Below are 14,014 nucleotides of genomic sequence, written 5' to 3' on the forward strand. Positions count from 1 at the left end.
ATACACATGTCCAACGCACAGTGTTTGAAAATAAGGAAAGATGAATTGCTCTCTGAAATAAGGCTGAACTGTAAATTGCTCAAGGCTTATGACCCCAGTGTGACAGTTCCTTCATCTGCTTCTATAAATATTTCACTTAGCTTGTACTTAGCTATTCAATTCTCTGCCCATTAGCGACCTTAGGAAATAGCACATGTTCTAAGAGCTTTAAGGAAGTGGCACAGCTGTGTACAAACATTACTGCGAGGTTACTTGAGCAAATCTCCAGGGTGGAATTTTCTCCCGAAGCAAAAACTAATGCTTTGGAATAGCTGAGGGCCAAGAGGGGGCTGCATTCCTGGTGCTACTTTCACAGCTAGAGCCTGGGCAAATAGCACAAAGAAAGGAAAATTGAGTGCAAGATCCAGGTTATCAATCTACAGTCAAGAGGAATTTTGGAGTTAAAATAGCTTCAAAGGGGTTGTTATGGTGGAAAGAGGAGCAAGAACTAATACATACTCAAATGAGTGCTACTCCATATTTTCAGGATACCATTGAACAAGTTGCACTACACTTGGATGTCATAATCTATAAAAGTGATAGTCACTACTTTGTAGGATTTTTGTGAAAATCAAAGGAATGTGAGGTCATCAACTGACAAGGAGAACTTCCTTTCACTAGGTGGTTGGGGTCATTATTGTTAAACAATGAAAAAATGAGACTTGGGATTGACAATGAGTTAAATAGTTGCTTGTGACACTGTCATCCCATGGTACAACACTAGTTCAAGTTTCAGCAGCTTTGCTTCTAATACAGCTCCCTGCAAATGTTTCTGGGAAAGCAGCAGAGGATAATGCAAATATTTAGATCATCTATGGAGCTTGTGGCTCCTGGCTTCAGCCTTTCCCAAATCTGGATGTTGCACTTGTTTGGAGACTAAACCAGTGGATAGAAGGTTCCTTTTTGTCTTGTCTCTCTCTCTTTCTGTCTGTCTCTCTGTCACACTGGTATTAAAATCATGCAGTCAATCATTCAATCAGTGTTTCAGCCAAGCAGCGCTAGGTTGAATTACACTTTGTCTTACTCTAAAAAGCCTGATTCATGACAGCTCCACAGCAGAGTCTATGCTTCCTGGAAAACTGAACCCATTTTTCAAGATCTCATCACCACTAGAATTTGGCAACAATGGAGTTAAGTGCTTGCAGATCACAGACACTAGGAAAAAATCTTGGATCTTTTCAAATGGAAAGAATTGGATGAATCATACTGACTTGTCACAGCAGAGAATGAGCTTATGTTCTCAGAGAGTAAGCTTGTGTTTCTAGATATGTTTTCAGTCCTTGGAATTAAACTCTGATTACAAAATAAATTCCTCTTCCTTTCCTAGAATTAAGTGCATTTCACTTAGTTATGCAGAGACTGGGATCAAGATACACAGGTCAGGCCTAATGTCAAGCTTTTGAAGCATACTCATCATTTGCCTTTACAAATAAGGTTGGCTGTTTTTTAATCTCTGTATTTTAGCCAATAGAGTTCTATCATAAAATAATCCATTCTACTCTTTTGATATGTATAGCTAATTCAGAGTTCACAAACAGTATAAAGTGAGCTTATACAGTTATTAATCCACTTATTCACTTAGTAATCGATTAAGATATTGCTTGAGCACCAAATAAATGCCAGGCACTTTATTTTTCCAGGCAAGTTAGCAAAGAAAAAGTGCAACACAAATGTTCTACTGAACTTTCAGAACGAGAAGGATGCATACAACAAGTCATTAATATAGCAAATAAACAAAAAAAGTCTTTCATATTTTAGTAGTGAATAACTACAATTTTAAAAAGTAGGGAATTTAGAAGAGTTTGGGATACCAAGGTACAGTGTCTTAAACAAGGTGGTCAGAGTAGGCTTCCTTGTGAAGGTGACTTGAGCAACCCCCTAGAACCTGGTAAGGGAATTCCACATGCAAATGTTTGAGGGAGAAGGACCCAGTCAGGGAGCCACAGGAGGGAGTGGGAGTGGGAACTGGGAGTGTCCAACTATGAAGTTGTCGAAGGCCACTGCTAAGGCTTCAGTTTCATTCCATTTCAGAGCAGTTACTGCTGTCACTTAGCAGTCCTCAGGTGTGGCTCTTAGGTAAATGCTGGATGCACAGGAGAGGCAGGGGTGACATAGTATCAGAAAGTCCTTGGATGCTGCAAGTCATGTTGCTTGATATGACTCTTTGGAAGCTCTTCGTGATTCCCAACTCAACATATAAAAATAATAAAATGATACATTTCAATTAAGTAAGAAAATGGAAAGGGAGTTTCCATTGTGCCAAGCCAGGGAACGTGGGGCCCTCTGAGCTTCCATCTTTGTCACCCACATTAGGAGAAGCAGTTGAGGCTGGCATTCACACTTTCAGCACTGCCGTTCTGGTGGCTGGTTCAAGCAATAGCTCCCAAGGTCCATGGGTAGTTAGAGGGGGCACTTCACATAGACATCAGAGATAGAAAAACTATCAACTATATTCAGTTTAAAGGTAAAATTCTGGTCAGTTTCTATGAGTGATTGACAAGAATATTTTCTGATACACTTTTGAACACAAATTACTTTTTTCCTTCTCTGATGTTGATTTCTTACACTAAAAAAATTCTCCCTTAGAAAGCAATGGGATATATGTATGTTCCTTTAAATGATGATGCTTATTTCTTTATTACTCATACATTTACAGAAACTCCTTATTATAAAAATAAATACAGTGTACAGGCCTAAGGGGCTACATAAGTGAAAACGTAAGACTTTGGACAAGAAAATGGAAATGTCATGAGCATGTAAGGGGTACTGAGACAGAAAACTAGGACTTGCAAAAGACAGGAATACATTCATAAATTTTTAAAGAACTATGACTTGTGAAAGGAGAATCAGGAAATTATTACTCATATTATGCATCTACCTCATAGGACAAAAAATTTTGCTGAACTGAAAGGGCAAAAGATCAAAGGATCATATATTAATTTTTTTATAACTCAAGGAATATAAATTGCGTTATGTCACAGATAGACACAAAGTTCCATATAATTTCCCATCTATCGAACCAACCAACCAGAAAATATTTTTAGTAAACTTACTCTGTTTCATTCGGTCCTATAAGCTTAGAGGCAATCTTCCCTGAGTAACAAGAAGAGTAGAAACCCTCTACGCAGGATTAGTTGTTAGAAAACCAGGACTCACTGAATTGTCCAATATTATGTTTTCTACTAAAAAATTATTTTCCAAATTGATTGCTTTTTATGACACTCATTCTACCAGCATAAAATATTTAAAATTCTGAACACTGCATTCTGCACTGCATTCTGCACATAATGACAGCTAAACAAAATGAGACCTAAAATTACAATCAGATTTATAATCTAAAAATGTGTAATTCAAGAATATGCTACTTCTCATGAAGTCATCCTTTTAAGTGTCAACATAATGGGCACACAGTCTCATTCAGTTGGATACTAATTGGTAATAGCAACTGAGTGTGGTCTTCAACCTGCTTCTGGATCTTCCAAATCAGAGTAGGTTGCCTGAGACAGTAACATATTAATGTGAAGAATAATGATTTGGTATTATGCAAGGAAAATCTGACTCTCCGTCCTTACAAAGAAAGCAAGAATACTGTTATTCAGAAGGTGTAACTGTCATGGGCTGGAGAAATGATGACAGAAGTGATTCAGATTGAATATACAATATTCTGCTCATTTTTATGGAGATCCAATCGTACAAAAATTCAGAGGGCCCTTCTTACAGAATGTTGAGATTGGGGAAAGTTAAGAAACTGATATTTTAATTCTGAAAGTCTAAAAATGGGAGTATTTGGTAATTCTTCAATAAAATGTTTAGCCATAAAGGAGATAATATGTGCACATTAGTTATAAGATGAATTTTTTATTAGATCATGGTACATTAAGATGAAGGGAAGAGACGATGTATTTTGAAACAGAAAATTTGCATCCATTCCTATCCTTCTTTGTATGACTGAAGAAAAGATTTTTCAGGGCTTGTGCTGTGGGATAGCTAGCTATTGCACTTTCCATGCAGCAATCTGTCAATTTACCTAGGAAAGCAGCAGAAGATGGCCCAGGTTCCTGCATCCTCGCAGAGGACCTGGAAGAGCTTCTAGACTCCTAGCTTTGGTCTAGAACCACTTTAGCCATTATGGTCATTTGGGGAGTGAGCCAGCAGATGGAAGACCTCTCTTTCACTGTCTTTCCTTTCTCAATGTAGCTTTGATTTTAAATAAATTAATAAATCCTAAGGAAATTTTTTTCAACTCATGTGTTAACTGTGGCTATGTTTTTTTGTTTGTTTGTTTGTTTTTAAGCTGGGGTTGCCTTTAGCTCTGTAGCACACACTCTCTAATTTTATTTCTGCAGTCCAGTTTCCATATGCACTTTATAAGCTGCCATGCCACATATTTAGTTTCCCTGGTCTGGACCAACTCATATCATGCTTGCCCTCCAAAGCTTTTCCTTACAGGTAGTGTGGCAGTTTAGCTTTTGCCTTCCTCTGCCCTGCACAGGAAGGCTGGGATGAGCATTTAGCTCCAGAACATGTGCCATCTGTAGCTTCTCCTTGCACCATGCAGTGTTTCCAGCAGGGGAGAATGTGTAAAAGACTAGAGCTGTCCTCCCCCACCAGTGACTCTGTTTTCACCGAACTGGAAGGGGTGCTGAACCTTCTGCCAAAGAGAGCACAGGAAAGGGGGTGGTGTTACCAAGCAGCAGCAGCAGCAGCAGCAAATTCTGGGGTTGGCTCTCTGGCAGGCTAATTTTGTGGTGGGAGGGTGAGTGGGCCACCTGGATTAGGCTTCTAGCACCAGACACCTCTAGTTCAAAGCTGTCTCCCCTCTTCATTTGTTTTTAGTTAAATCACTCCATTATGGATTGCAAATCTCTGAAGAAGATTAAACTAATTGCTCCTTCATCACTCAGTGTCAAATTCTGTAATTCCCAGCATCACTGAATTTTTCAGCACGAGGGGAGGAGGCACTTGTCTACCTGCTAGGAGAGGTTGACTTCTACTCTCATTGTTTCTATAGCTCTCTTCCTGACTTTGCTCAAGTCCTTCCTTGCTGGTTTTTTTTTTTTTTTCCTTCTGCTTTCCATAAGTCTGTTAGTTTAAGGAAAAGGAAAGTCAAGCTGGAAAGGAGCCTGATGTTCAATGGAGACCTTGGAAGATGATATGCTTCCAGAATTGAGCATATCATAGTGTTCTCTCAGATCATTCTGACATCCAACTGCTGACTAGACACTAGTTTTCATTTTGCAGACTTGGAATCTGCAGCTAATTGTTAACTTCTTTGCCCATGAGATACAGAGAATAAGGCACAGACTTAGCTGCTGAGCTTCTTCCTACTGACCCTGTGGTTCTGAATGCAGTGTTCTTTCTTGCTTCCCTTGCTACACACAGAACCAACCCCTAAAACAGAGAGCAGCCCAGAAAACACAACAGAATATTTGAGCTAGGAGGAACTCTGAAGATGAGAAAATATTATGTGTTTCTTAAGAAGGCACAAGAAAAGAGGCAAATGCTGGAGTTTGCATTCTGGCCCTTCAACTTTAGCAGCCATTTACGTAGTTCTGTATTGGTTTCTTTGTAGAGTGAGGCCATTGCCATCTTCCTACCCTATTGATAGTGCTGCTGCCACTGCATCCTTCTGATCATGATTAGGCTTCTATGAAACAGAGAGCAGGCTACACTATGCCATTGACATAGAAAGTACTCACTGATTGATGGGTTAAGGGAACTGAAATAAGTGAGTCATAAAATGAGGTGTTACTCATGAACATTTAAAGCATTTAAAGGTGTATCAAGTCTGAATACAAAAAAGCACATCTGACACAGCAGCATTTAAACCTGCCCTTGTGGATTTTCAGTCCAGTCTCTGCCTTATCTCAGTTGGCTCAATAAATGAAATGCCATAGCTGAGAGTGACTGTAACCTGACTTGCTAGGAAGGAAGGGTAGAAGGTGAATTTCTGAGCTGGCACTTTGGGACATCCATCAATACCCTCCAAGGTTTGTGAGTACCTGTAAATTATATGCTAGTGCAGCAAATGAGATAATGTTTTTTTTTCCCCTATAAAGACAGCTGATAACTTTCACCAAACATCCTGTAATCCAGTGGTTACAATTTTTGAATTAGAAATTGGACTTTTGGTACCAATAGTCAACTTCTAGCTAATTAGACTGCTTACTGCACTCTTGCAGTATATTCAAGAAATCTAACTTTGCTCATCTGTGCATGAGAGAGGAGAGAGAGCGAGAGATAATTAAGCTAGACTTTTCTTGGCTTAAATCCCAGCAACTTCATTTATGAGCTGTTGTGACACTTTGAGTTAATGAACCCCTTATTGCTTCAGTTGTCTTATCTGTACAGTGGAGATAACAATAGTACCTGTCTCACAGTGTTGTTGTGTAAATGAGATAAGGTATCTGGCACATCCGATGTACAGTCAGTACTCAAGTTTTAGCAGCTGCTGTCACAGCACTATCACCTCTGTAAATCCCTCAACAGTGTTCATAAGCTTCGAGGATGATTTAGAGTATTCATTCTATTGTTTTGATTAATAATAGTAACCATTTACTAAGTACCTCCTCTGGACCTTATCTAAATTAACTTACAAAAATCCTAAGCAATTTATGTGAGGTGGGTAGTATGATTGATGTTTTGCCAGTTGATTAAGCTGTGACTGAGGCTTCAGGAGCTAAGTAGCTGGCACAGCCCATATACAACCGTACCTGTGACTTAGTCCAGAGAAAAATTCCTTAATCCACATGGAACTAAATGCTTGAAGTCAAAAGACGTCTTCTTGAGGTAAAGTCAATAGTAACGGTTGTCCCATCAATGAAGAAGAGTAAAGAAATCAATGACACCACAAAAAAAAAAAAAAAACAAAAAAAGAAAAAAAAAAGAAGATTGCACTAAGAATGAAACCATAGCAGTTTTTTCTTCATTTCCATGAATGACCTGTATGGAAGTCTCAGGTCTGAAAATATCTAGTAGCATATGTCTACAGCTAATTTAGAGACAGTTCTCCCTGTTTGTTTTGGAACAAATGGAGAGGTCCACAGTTCAGAGTTTTGGGATAAGGAAGCCAAAAGACTGTAAAATGGAAGTCAATGAGGGGAAGACTGCTGCTGAAAATCACACATCTACAGTTGGAAAACTGAGGTGAAAAGGGCCAGAGGCTTGGACGTCAGGGCAACGTTGCTTTTGGGTGCTGCTGCCAAACACTGGTTATGTGTTAGCTTGTCAAAAGCTTGTAGGCCATGCTACTAAGAAGGCTAGCTATGCTGGTTAGAATTTCTGGTATTAGGACTCAGTGCCTGCTGTATAGAGGGTGTCCAAAAGATTTTATGTGAGCTGATTTGAAGAGGGAGTGAGAAATTAAATCATTTCTCCATAAAATAAATTTGATATGGCATACACAATAGGGTTTGGAATTGTGAAGCAGTCAGCCATATGGTCTCTGGAAGAAGCACCACACAAGCTTATGCGATATTGACATTGCTCAAAGTAATTTGATTTCTTCTAGAAATCCATTAATAGGTATCACCGAAACTTATTCACACATTTGCCAAGTTTGAAGCATAGGGTACATAATTACTACTTTGTTTCCAATGACTATGGCTAATTGGGTTATCTGATTTATCACTATTTATGATATTCTTTGGAAAAAGTACTTTGTCCTCTTCAGAAAATTCTAACACTATGAGATAACACCTGAATGCAATATCTATGGATGAGGTAAGTGAATGATTATGCAATGAACAAGAGAGGCTAAAATATATTATCAATGAATACATGTAAAGCTGGAAGGAGTTCATATGACACAGTAGCCTGTCCATGGCCTGTTCATGTTTCCATGTTTGTTCATTTACTCAATCACTCACTTGCTATCATTTATCCAATGGCTGTCATATAGGACCTATGTCAGGCACAGGGCTTTGTGGCGAACACTAAAATGCACCATGCAGATTCCCCTTCAAATAGACTTCAGTTGCCAACACCTTCGGTCAGTCTTTGGGGAAGAGAGCCATCCTGCCCAGGGTCTCAACCCTTACCAGCAAGGTCCAGATTTGATCACTGACTGATAATATCAGTGTAAAGCTTCTTAATCCCAGACAAACTCACAATGTCCTTGCAGGATCATTCTAGCACCAGAGAAATGTTGGATCAATTCAAGCTAGTGCTGAATACACAAAGCTGCCCAGCTGTTCTGTGTGTATTCCACAGGTGTTAAGCTCAAGGGCACTTCTTAATAAGCATCTTGCACAATGATTATGGAGTTGGAGTTAGTCTATTCTGTGAAAAAGGTGTTGGCAAAGGGAGCGACCTGCTCCTTTTGATTCTCTAAACAGTACAATAAAAACCAAGGACAAAAGTTATGCAATTTGGATAAATAAAAGGAAGACTTTCATTTCAACAATGAAAAAGCCTGCCTCAGCTGGCACCAGCCTTTGGAAGACAGATGGTGTATGATCTTAGTATTTTACAGAAATTTGTTCTGTTCATCCTGTTTTAGCTTATACGTGGCATAGCATCACCTGCATTTAGAAATTAGAAAAAGTTTAAAGGAGATATCTTATATTTAATAGATTCTAAGAATAATTTTAATGATAAACATGGGAGATCACATTTCCTAATGAATTTTTCCAAATAGCTGAAGATTGTTTAAGACACCGTGGTAGAAACTACTAGAGTCTGTTGATAGCATTTTGCTCCGTTGTCTTTTAGAAATAGAGCACTAAATTTTAACTGCCCCATCCAACAAAAGACTGTATTTTCATGTTAATGTGCCCAAGTGACTAAACTCTAAGCAGTAAGTTCTGAATGGTAGTGATGCATGCCACTTGTGAGGAGCACTCTTTAAGGAAACGACTTGCCTTTCATTTTCTCTTTGCTCTGTCCCAGGGCAGGAACATGGAGTTGCTTACTTGTGGAACTGTAACGCAGACAGTGCCTGGGGTCTCCAGGGAGTCCCAGAGTAGGACTTTATTACCTCAAGAATTACTATAACCCCCTGTATGGTATTTTGCTTCAGCCATTATTATTTTAGCCATCGCTAAAATAGCCCAACCGGTTTTATAAATTACACAGATATAAATCAACAGTTCAAACCTTGGTGATTTTTCTTTGTTTGACCTGGAGAATCACATTTCATTAGAAGACTACAGTATAATATAAACTAACATCTTTTATTTGGAAATAAATCCTTCATCCTTCTTTTGTGCTACCTTTTCATAGCATAACTGCATAACTCATATAATAATTCTATTTTATATATAAAAATCAAAGCCAAGGTGAGATTTGGACTTAAATTTTATTTGCTGAATAATACAGTAAATTTTTTTAACAGCAGTTTTAAAACTGATTTTCTACATTGTTGAAGCCTTGGCTTGGAGAGCAGTAACGTTTACAGATCATTCATTCATTCAATTTCACTCATCATTGAACAATTTGATCAACTGGGTATACAAGGAAATTATCCAAATAAAATAAAACCAGGTTATAAGGAAAGAGATCAAAACAGTCACAATTCATGGATACAAATTCACAGATGGGTGAAAAGACGAAGGAAGCCACAACTTCACCTTAAATTTTTTGGAAGACATAAAACTCAGAAACCCAAACACAAGGCATTGTGAGGAATAGTTTACCATTTGTAAGTTCCTCTATTTCTGATGATGTAATGATTGAAGATTTTGTAGCATAAGAACCTAGAGCATGTGAAATATTCTGATTTATCATTGTTTTGTTCTGTTTTTATTATCTGAGCAAAGCATAGATGTATAAGTAGCTAATCATCTGCCTGTACGTAACATTTTCCTTGTTCACTTTGGCATTAGCTGCATTTCAGAAAGTTATTTCTACTTTCTTGAGGCTGAAGATAAAGTGCTATATATGTTACTTTTAAAATATGTACACAATGGCTTTCTAGAAGATAATAAGGATTCCAAAATCAAGAGCATGTTTTCAGCTACAACCTATTTTTATACTTACGTATGTCCAAAAATGTGTTCATCTGTACCTAAAGTAGTGACAACAGCTTACTCTTCTGCACTAAATATTAAAAGTTTCAACTATCTGGGAACCATAGTAATAGAAGAGCCATAATCCCATTTTCAAAGGAATGGACAGAGGTTGGGTGGTCCAAGAAAGGAGTGGAGTATCAGTAGTTTGTAGCAGAAATGTCCTAACCAAACTGCATTCTTTCAGTATTACCGTCTGATTTTTATGCTGCTTTCCTCCAGTTCTTTAAATTGAAATTTCAACGACCTCATTGATGAATTACTTCAAAAGATCTCGAGAACAGCCCATAGCAAATACTTTTCCTGCCAAGTCCTCAGAAAACATCTGGTTGGAGACTCACTGATTTTCTTTTATCGTGTTTGAAGAACAGTATACACACTAAAATATCCATGTAGGTACACAGACAAGTAAGGTTTTTGTGCCATCTGATCATACTTGTTACAAACACCCAAATTAAGAACAAAATATACTACTTCCCCAAGAGCCTTCACCACTGCCCTCTATCTTATTCCTTTTTAAGAATCCGTGGAACTAGCAATGTAATGTCAAACACTATAACTACACACTTAACTCATATTTTTGATGGAGGGTTCTCTCCTTTTCTAGACTCAACTAACTGTCAGTGAGTATCTGCTATGCTTCTGTGACTGTTGGATAGAAAATTTGCTTTCAAAGACATTTGCTGATTTAATTATGCAAACTTGCCTTCTTCAACTTACCCCAGGAAGCTCCAAGTGCCCACTAAGCTTATTACAGTCTACAGAAGAGTAGATATAAATTGGCTTAGGCATTTCAATAGATCTTTACAGTTAAATAAGTTGAATACGTGAAAAAAATTGAAGCATGTCAACTTTGAAAAGTGAAAATTTGTATATCAAAACTGTCTGTTACCATTACACAGACCAGAATGAGAATTTAAAATATTAATTTCCCACCACAGAAAGGAAAGAAGACTAATATATTTCATGCCTCCTTTTTAAGGAAGACACCATGGGTTGATCGGAGTGTATATGATTAAACTTCTTTTCTGTGGTAGGTTACTCTTAGCCATCATTTTAATAGTCAATCATAGTAGTTGCAAATGCTACTAGGTAAAGCACTAGATATATCATCACCCTAGATTTTCTTCTCTGTAGGAAAGTGAAAGTGGATTCTTAAAAGATGGTTGATGGTAATTCATTAACTAGGAAGGTTAATTGAGGGTATTTCCCAAAGCAACTTGAAAACAGTTCAGGATTTACTAACCACTCTGAGCAGGTTACTGGAGGGAGATCACATCTCTTTGAAAAGATGCTAAGATCATGTCTGCTGCATTTGAGAGCCTTCATTTGCTCTTAATGGTTATTTTTAGAAATCAAAATGGTGGCTTTTACCAAATGCCCTAAAGAAAACAATGTCAATGCTAGAATTCAGAACTTATCAAATAAAGAAATTTAATAGATCAGTAATTTTAAAATGAAAGCACAAGTTGTGGGAAAATACTAATTTGAATACTGTAATAGGTCACTGGGTGTTTAAGGTGATTAAAGATGAGGGTACTTAAGCAATTTAATAATAAAATGCAATGAAGATATGGGTTTTAATATCTATTTGGGTTGATTGGTTAATATTCCTTCTTTGCACTGGTATGATAAAGTTTATTTAAACTTTCTGTTATAAAAACAGAAATGAAGATAAGTTTAAAAAATGTTAGTGCATTTGAATTTCTTTTTATTACTAAGTCAGCTTCAGAAGTAAATTTTACAAAATTTTTTGCATTTTTTCCTTTCTTAAATGTTTGTAGAGAAATAAGTCAAAGAAGGAAGCAATCATTTTTATCATTTTGATAGCACAAGAACTGCAGTATAAAATGAGGAAAACTTAAGCCAAAATGAGCTATTGAAGATTTATAAAGATCACAAAATGATAATCATTTAAAAATTTTCTGATGGACATAATGCATTTAGACAAAACACAGCTCTCTGCCCAAACAACCCTACAACATATCATAAAGAAACCACTCACCACTGGTGATGGGGAAAGTGCAATGTTGCCTATTGATGCCTTCAGTTCATCTACAGTTGCAGCATTCTTAAGAATGTCTTTAGATTGCAATGGTTTAATCTTGATATTAAATTTCTTGTGTGACTCTTCTTCCTCTTCCGATTCACTTGAAGAATAAAAGTGCTTTCCTTTGGTAGGTAGAACACAGTTAAAGATACACAACTCTTTCTTCTACTAGTTGGCAATGATATGTACGAGACAAGCATAATTTTATAAAAATAAAAGAGGAAGCAACTGCAATTGATCCACCTTTCCTCAGAACATGATAAAGGATAATGAACCTAATGGAGCGATCAATAACATCCTACATATTTGCTGTGATTTGCTGCCACACTGTACTACTTGCACACATAAGCACACATATACTTACAGATCTAACAGAGAGGGAGGAAGACTACCTTCTGGAGAGCATGCTATGAGTTTTAAGAGTTGCAGAGTGTGGCGTGCTTTTCCCAAAAATTAACTATAGGGAGAGGACAGTAATAGCTATTTTCTAGTCACTAAAAATAACATTGTCATAGCAGGCTGTAATACACAGTTCAGTAACCAAAACACACAACTCATTTTCAGCACACGTTTCTTTCTCCTCTCTTTTCTATGAATAGGTCAAGGCAATACGCCTGCTTGTTCGTGAGCAGATTGCTGCCTTACTCATCTCTCATATTCAGAATGAAATAACTTGTGGGGCCCTGGTTTTTCTCTCACCCATGTAAAACTGAGATTTATCTCACTTTTCTCTGAAAGAGAATAAAAATATTCGTAAAGAAATAAAGAAAGGATATAGCCGGGTTCCTCAGGTCTGATGCTGTAACCTTCTTCATCCAGCTCAGGTGAGTTCTATAAAACACAAGTACACATTGAACAATTGCTTTCCCAATAATGTTCAAACAATAATTTATTTCCAACAAAGGTGTTCAATTTAAGAATGTGCATAAGTCTCTTACTTTAGGAGGCTAAGCTCTTAACTTGAGGAAGTGATTGCTAAACAATACGTAATGTTTAGGTATTTAGTCAAGGATGTTTGAGGAGGTCTACTGGGAAAACAAATGAGGACTGAACTTTCAAGCACTCAAAAAAAGAAAAATTCATTGTATTTTTGGTAAGCCAGAGACTGCTACTAAAATGGGGGCTATGGAATATAAATTATGTGTCTTCAGGAAAAATGTATTTTGGTATGTCAAAATTAAAAAGCATGGACAAGATACAAAATATTAATGTTCTGTCATATTCCACAGGAAAAGCAAAGCAGATTTGAGAAAATCAAGGAGGTCTGTAATGTATAGTTAAAGATGGTAGAGTGGGAGTCCCCTCCCAGTGGTGAAGAATCAGTACAGGAATTGACACTTTTATGGTGCAGATGTAAAAAGACAGAAGCAACATAAAAAATAACATGATTCAAAGAGAGAAAGACTGGGAAATGAGACCATGTATGGCCAATATGCCAAGGGAAGAACTTGGGCTTGAAATAGGTGCTGGAACTTAATGCAGTGGGACACGCTAAAGTAGAGTGTTAAGATGTCCTGAAATTATGTTCCAGGATAGATTGGAGGACAGAACAGCAACTTAAAATTGGGCAGAATAATTGGGCAGAAAAGCAACTTAAAATACATGCATTAATTCAGGCAAGATGCAATAAGTACATGGAGCCAGTTTTGGTGGCTCAATGACCACCAAATGAATGACTCAAGAACATCTGAAAAGATCATTTGGTAGATTTTGGAAACAGATTATCATACCTGACAAAGGGGAAGTAAATTTCAAGGTGTTAGGGTTTGAATGCCAAATCATAGGAGAGTGCTAGTCCTTTTGGATTTATATAAATAAAATAATTTTTATAGGAGATGACTAATATTTTTTAGGAGAAAGGCAAGAAAGATGAAAAAAAGATAGCTAAATAGTTGAGATTAGCATTATTAAATTTGAG

The 14,014-nt window shown here is 37.3% G+C and overlaps 1 protein-coding gene across 7 annotated transcripts in view; it reads right to left on the bottom strand.

The window, feature by feature from the left end:
* Positions 1–14,014, bottom strand: part of SGIP1 (SH3GL interacting endocytic adaptor 1) — a 190,890-nt gene that overhangs the window by 83,115 nt on the left and 93,761 nt on the right. For all 7 annotated transcript variants that reach the window (XM_040978631.1, XM_040978629.1, XM_040978627.1 and 4 more), the window contains 2 exons: positions 12,873–12,927; positions 12,052–12,227 (listed from right to left, as the gene is read on the bottom strand). In XM_040978631.1, the coding sequence (XP_040834565.1) occupies positions 12,052–12,227; positions 12,873–12,927 (231 nt within the window). The remainder of the gene's footprint in view (positions 1–12,051; positions 12,228–12,872; positions 12,928–14,014) is intronic.

The sequence above is a fragment of the Ochotona curzoniae genome, unplaced genomic scaffold, assembly GCF_017591425.1.
Source record: "Ochotona curzoniae isolate NIBS_2020 unplaced genomic scaffold, NIBS_Ocur_1.0 contig_291, whole genome shotgun sequence".
Lineage (NCBI taxonomy): Eukaryota > Metazoa > Chordata > Mammalia > Lagomorpha > Ochotonidae > Ochotona > Ochotona curzoniae.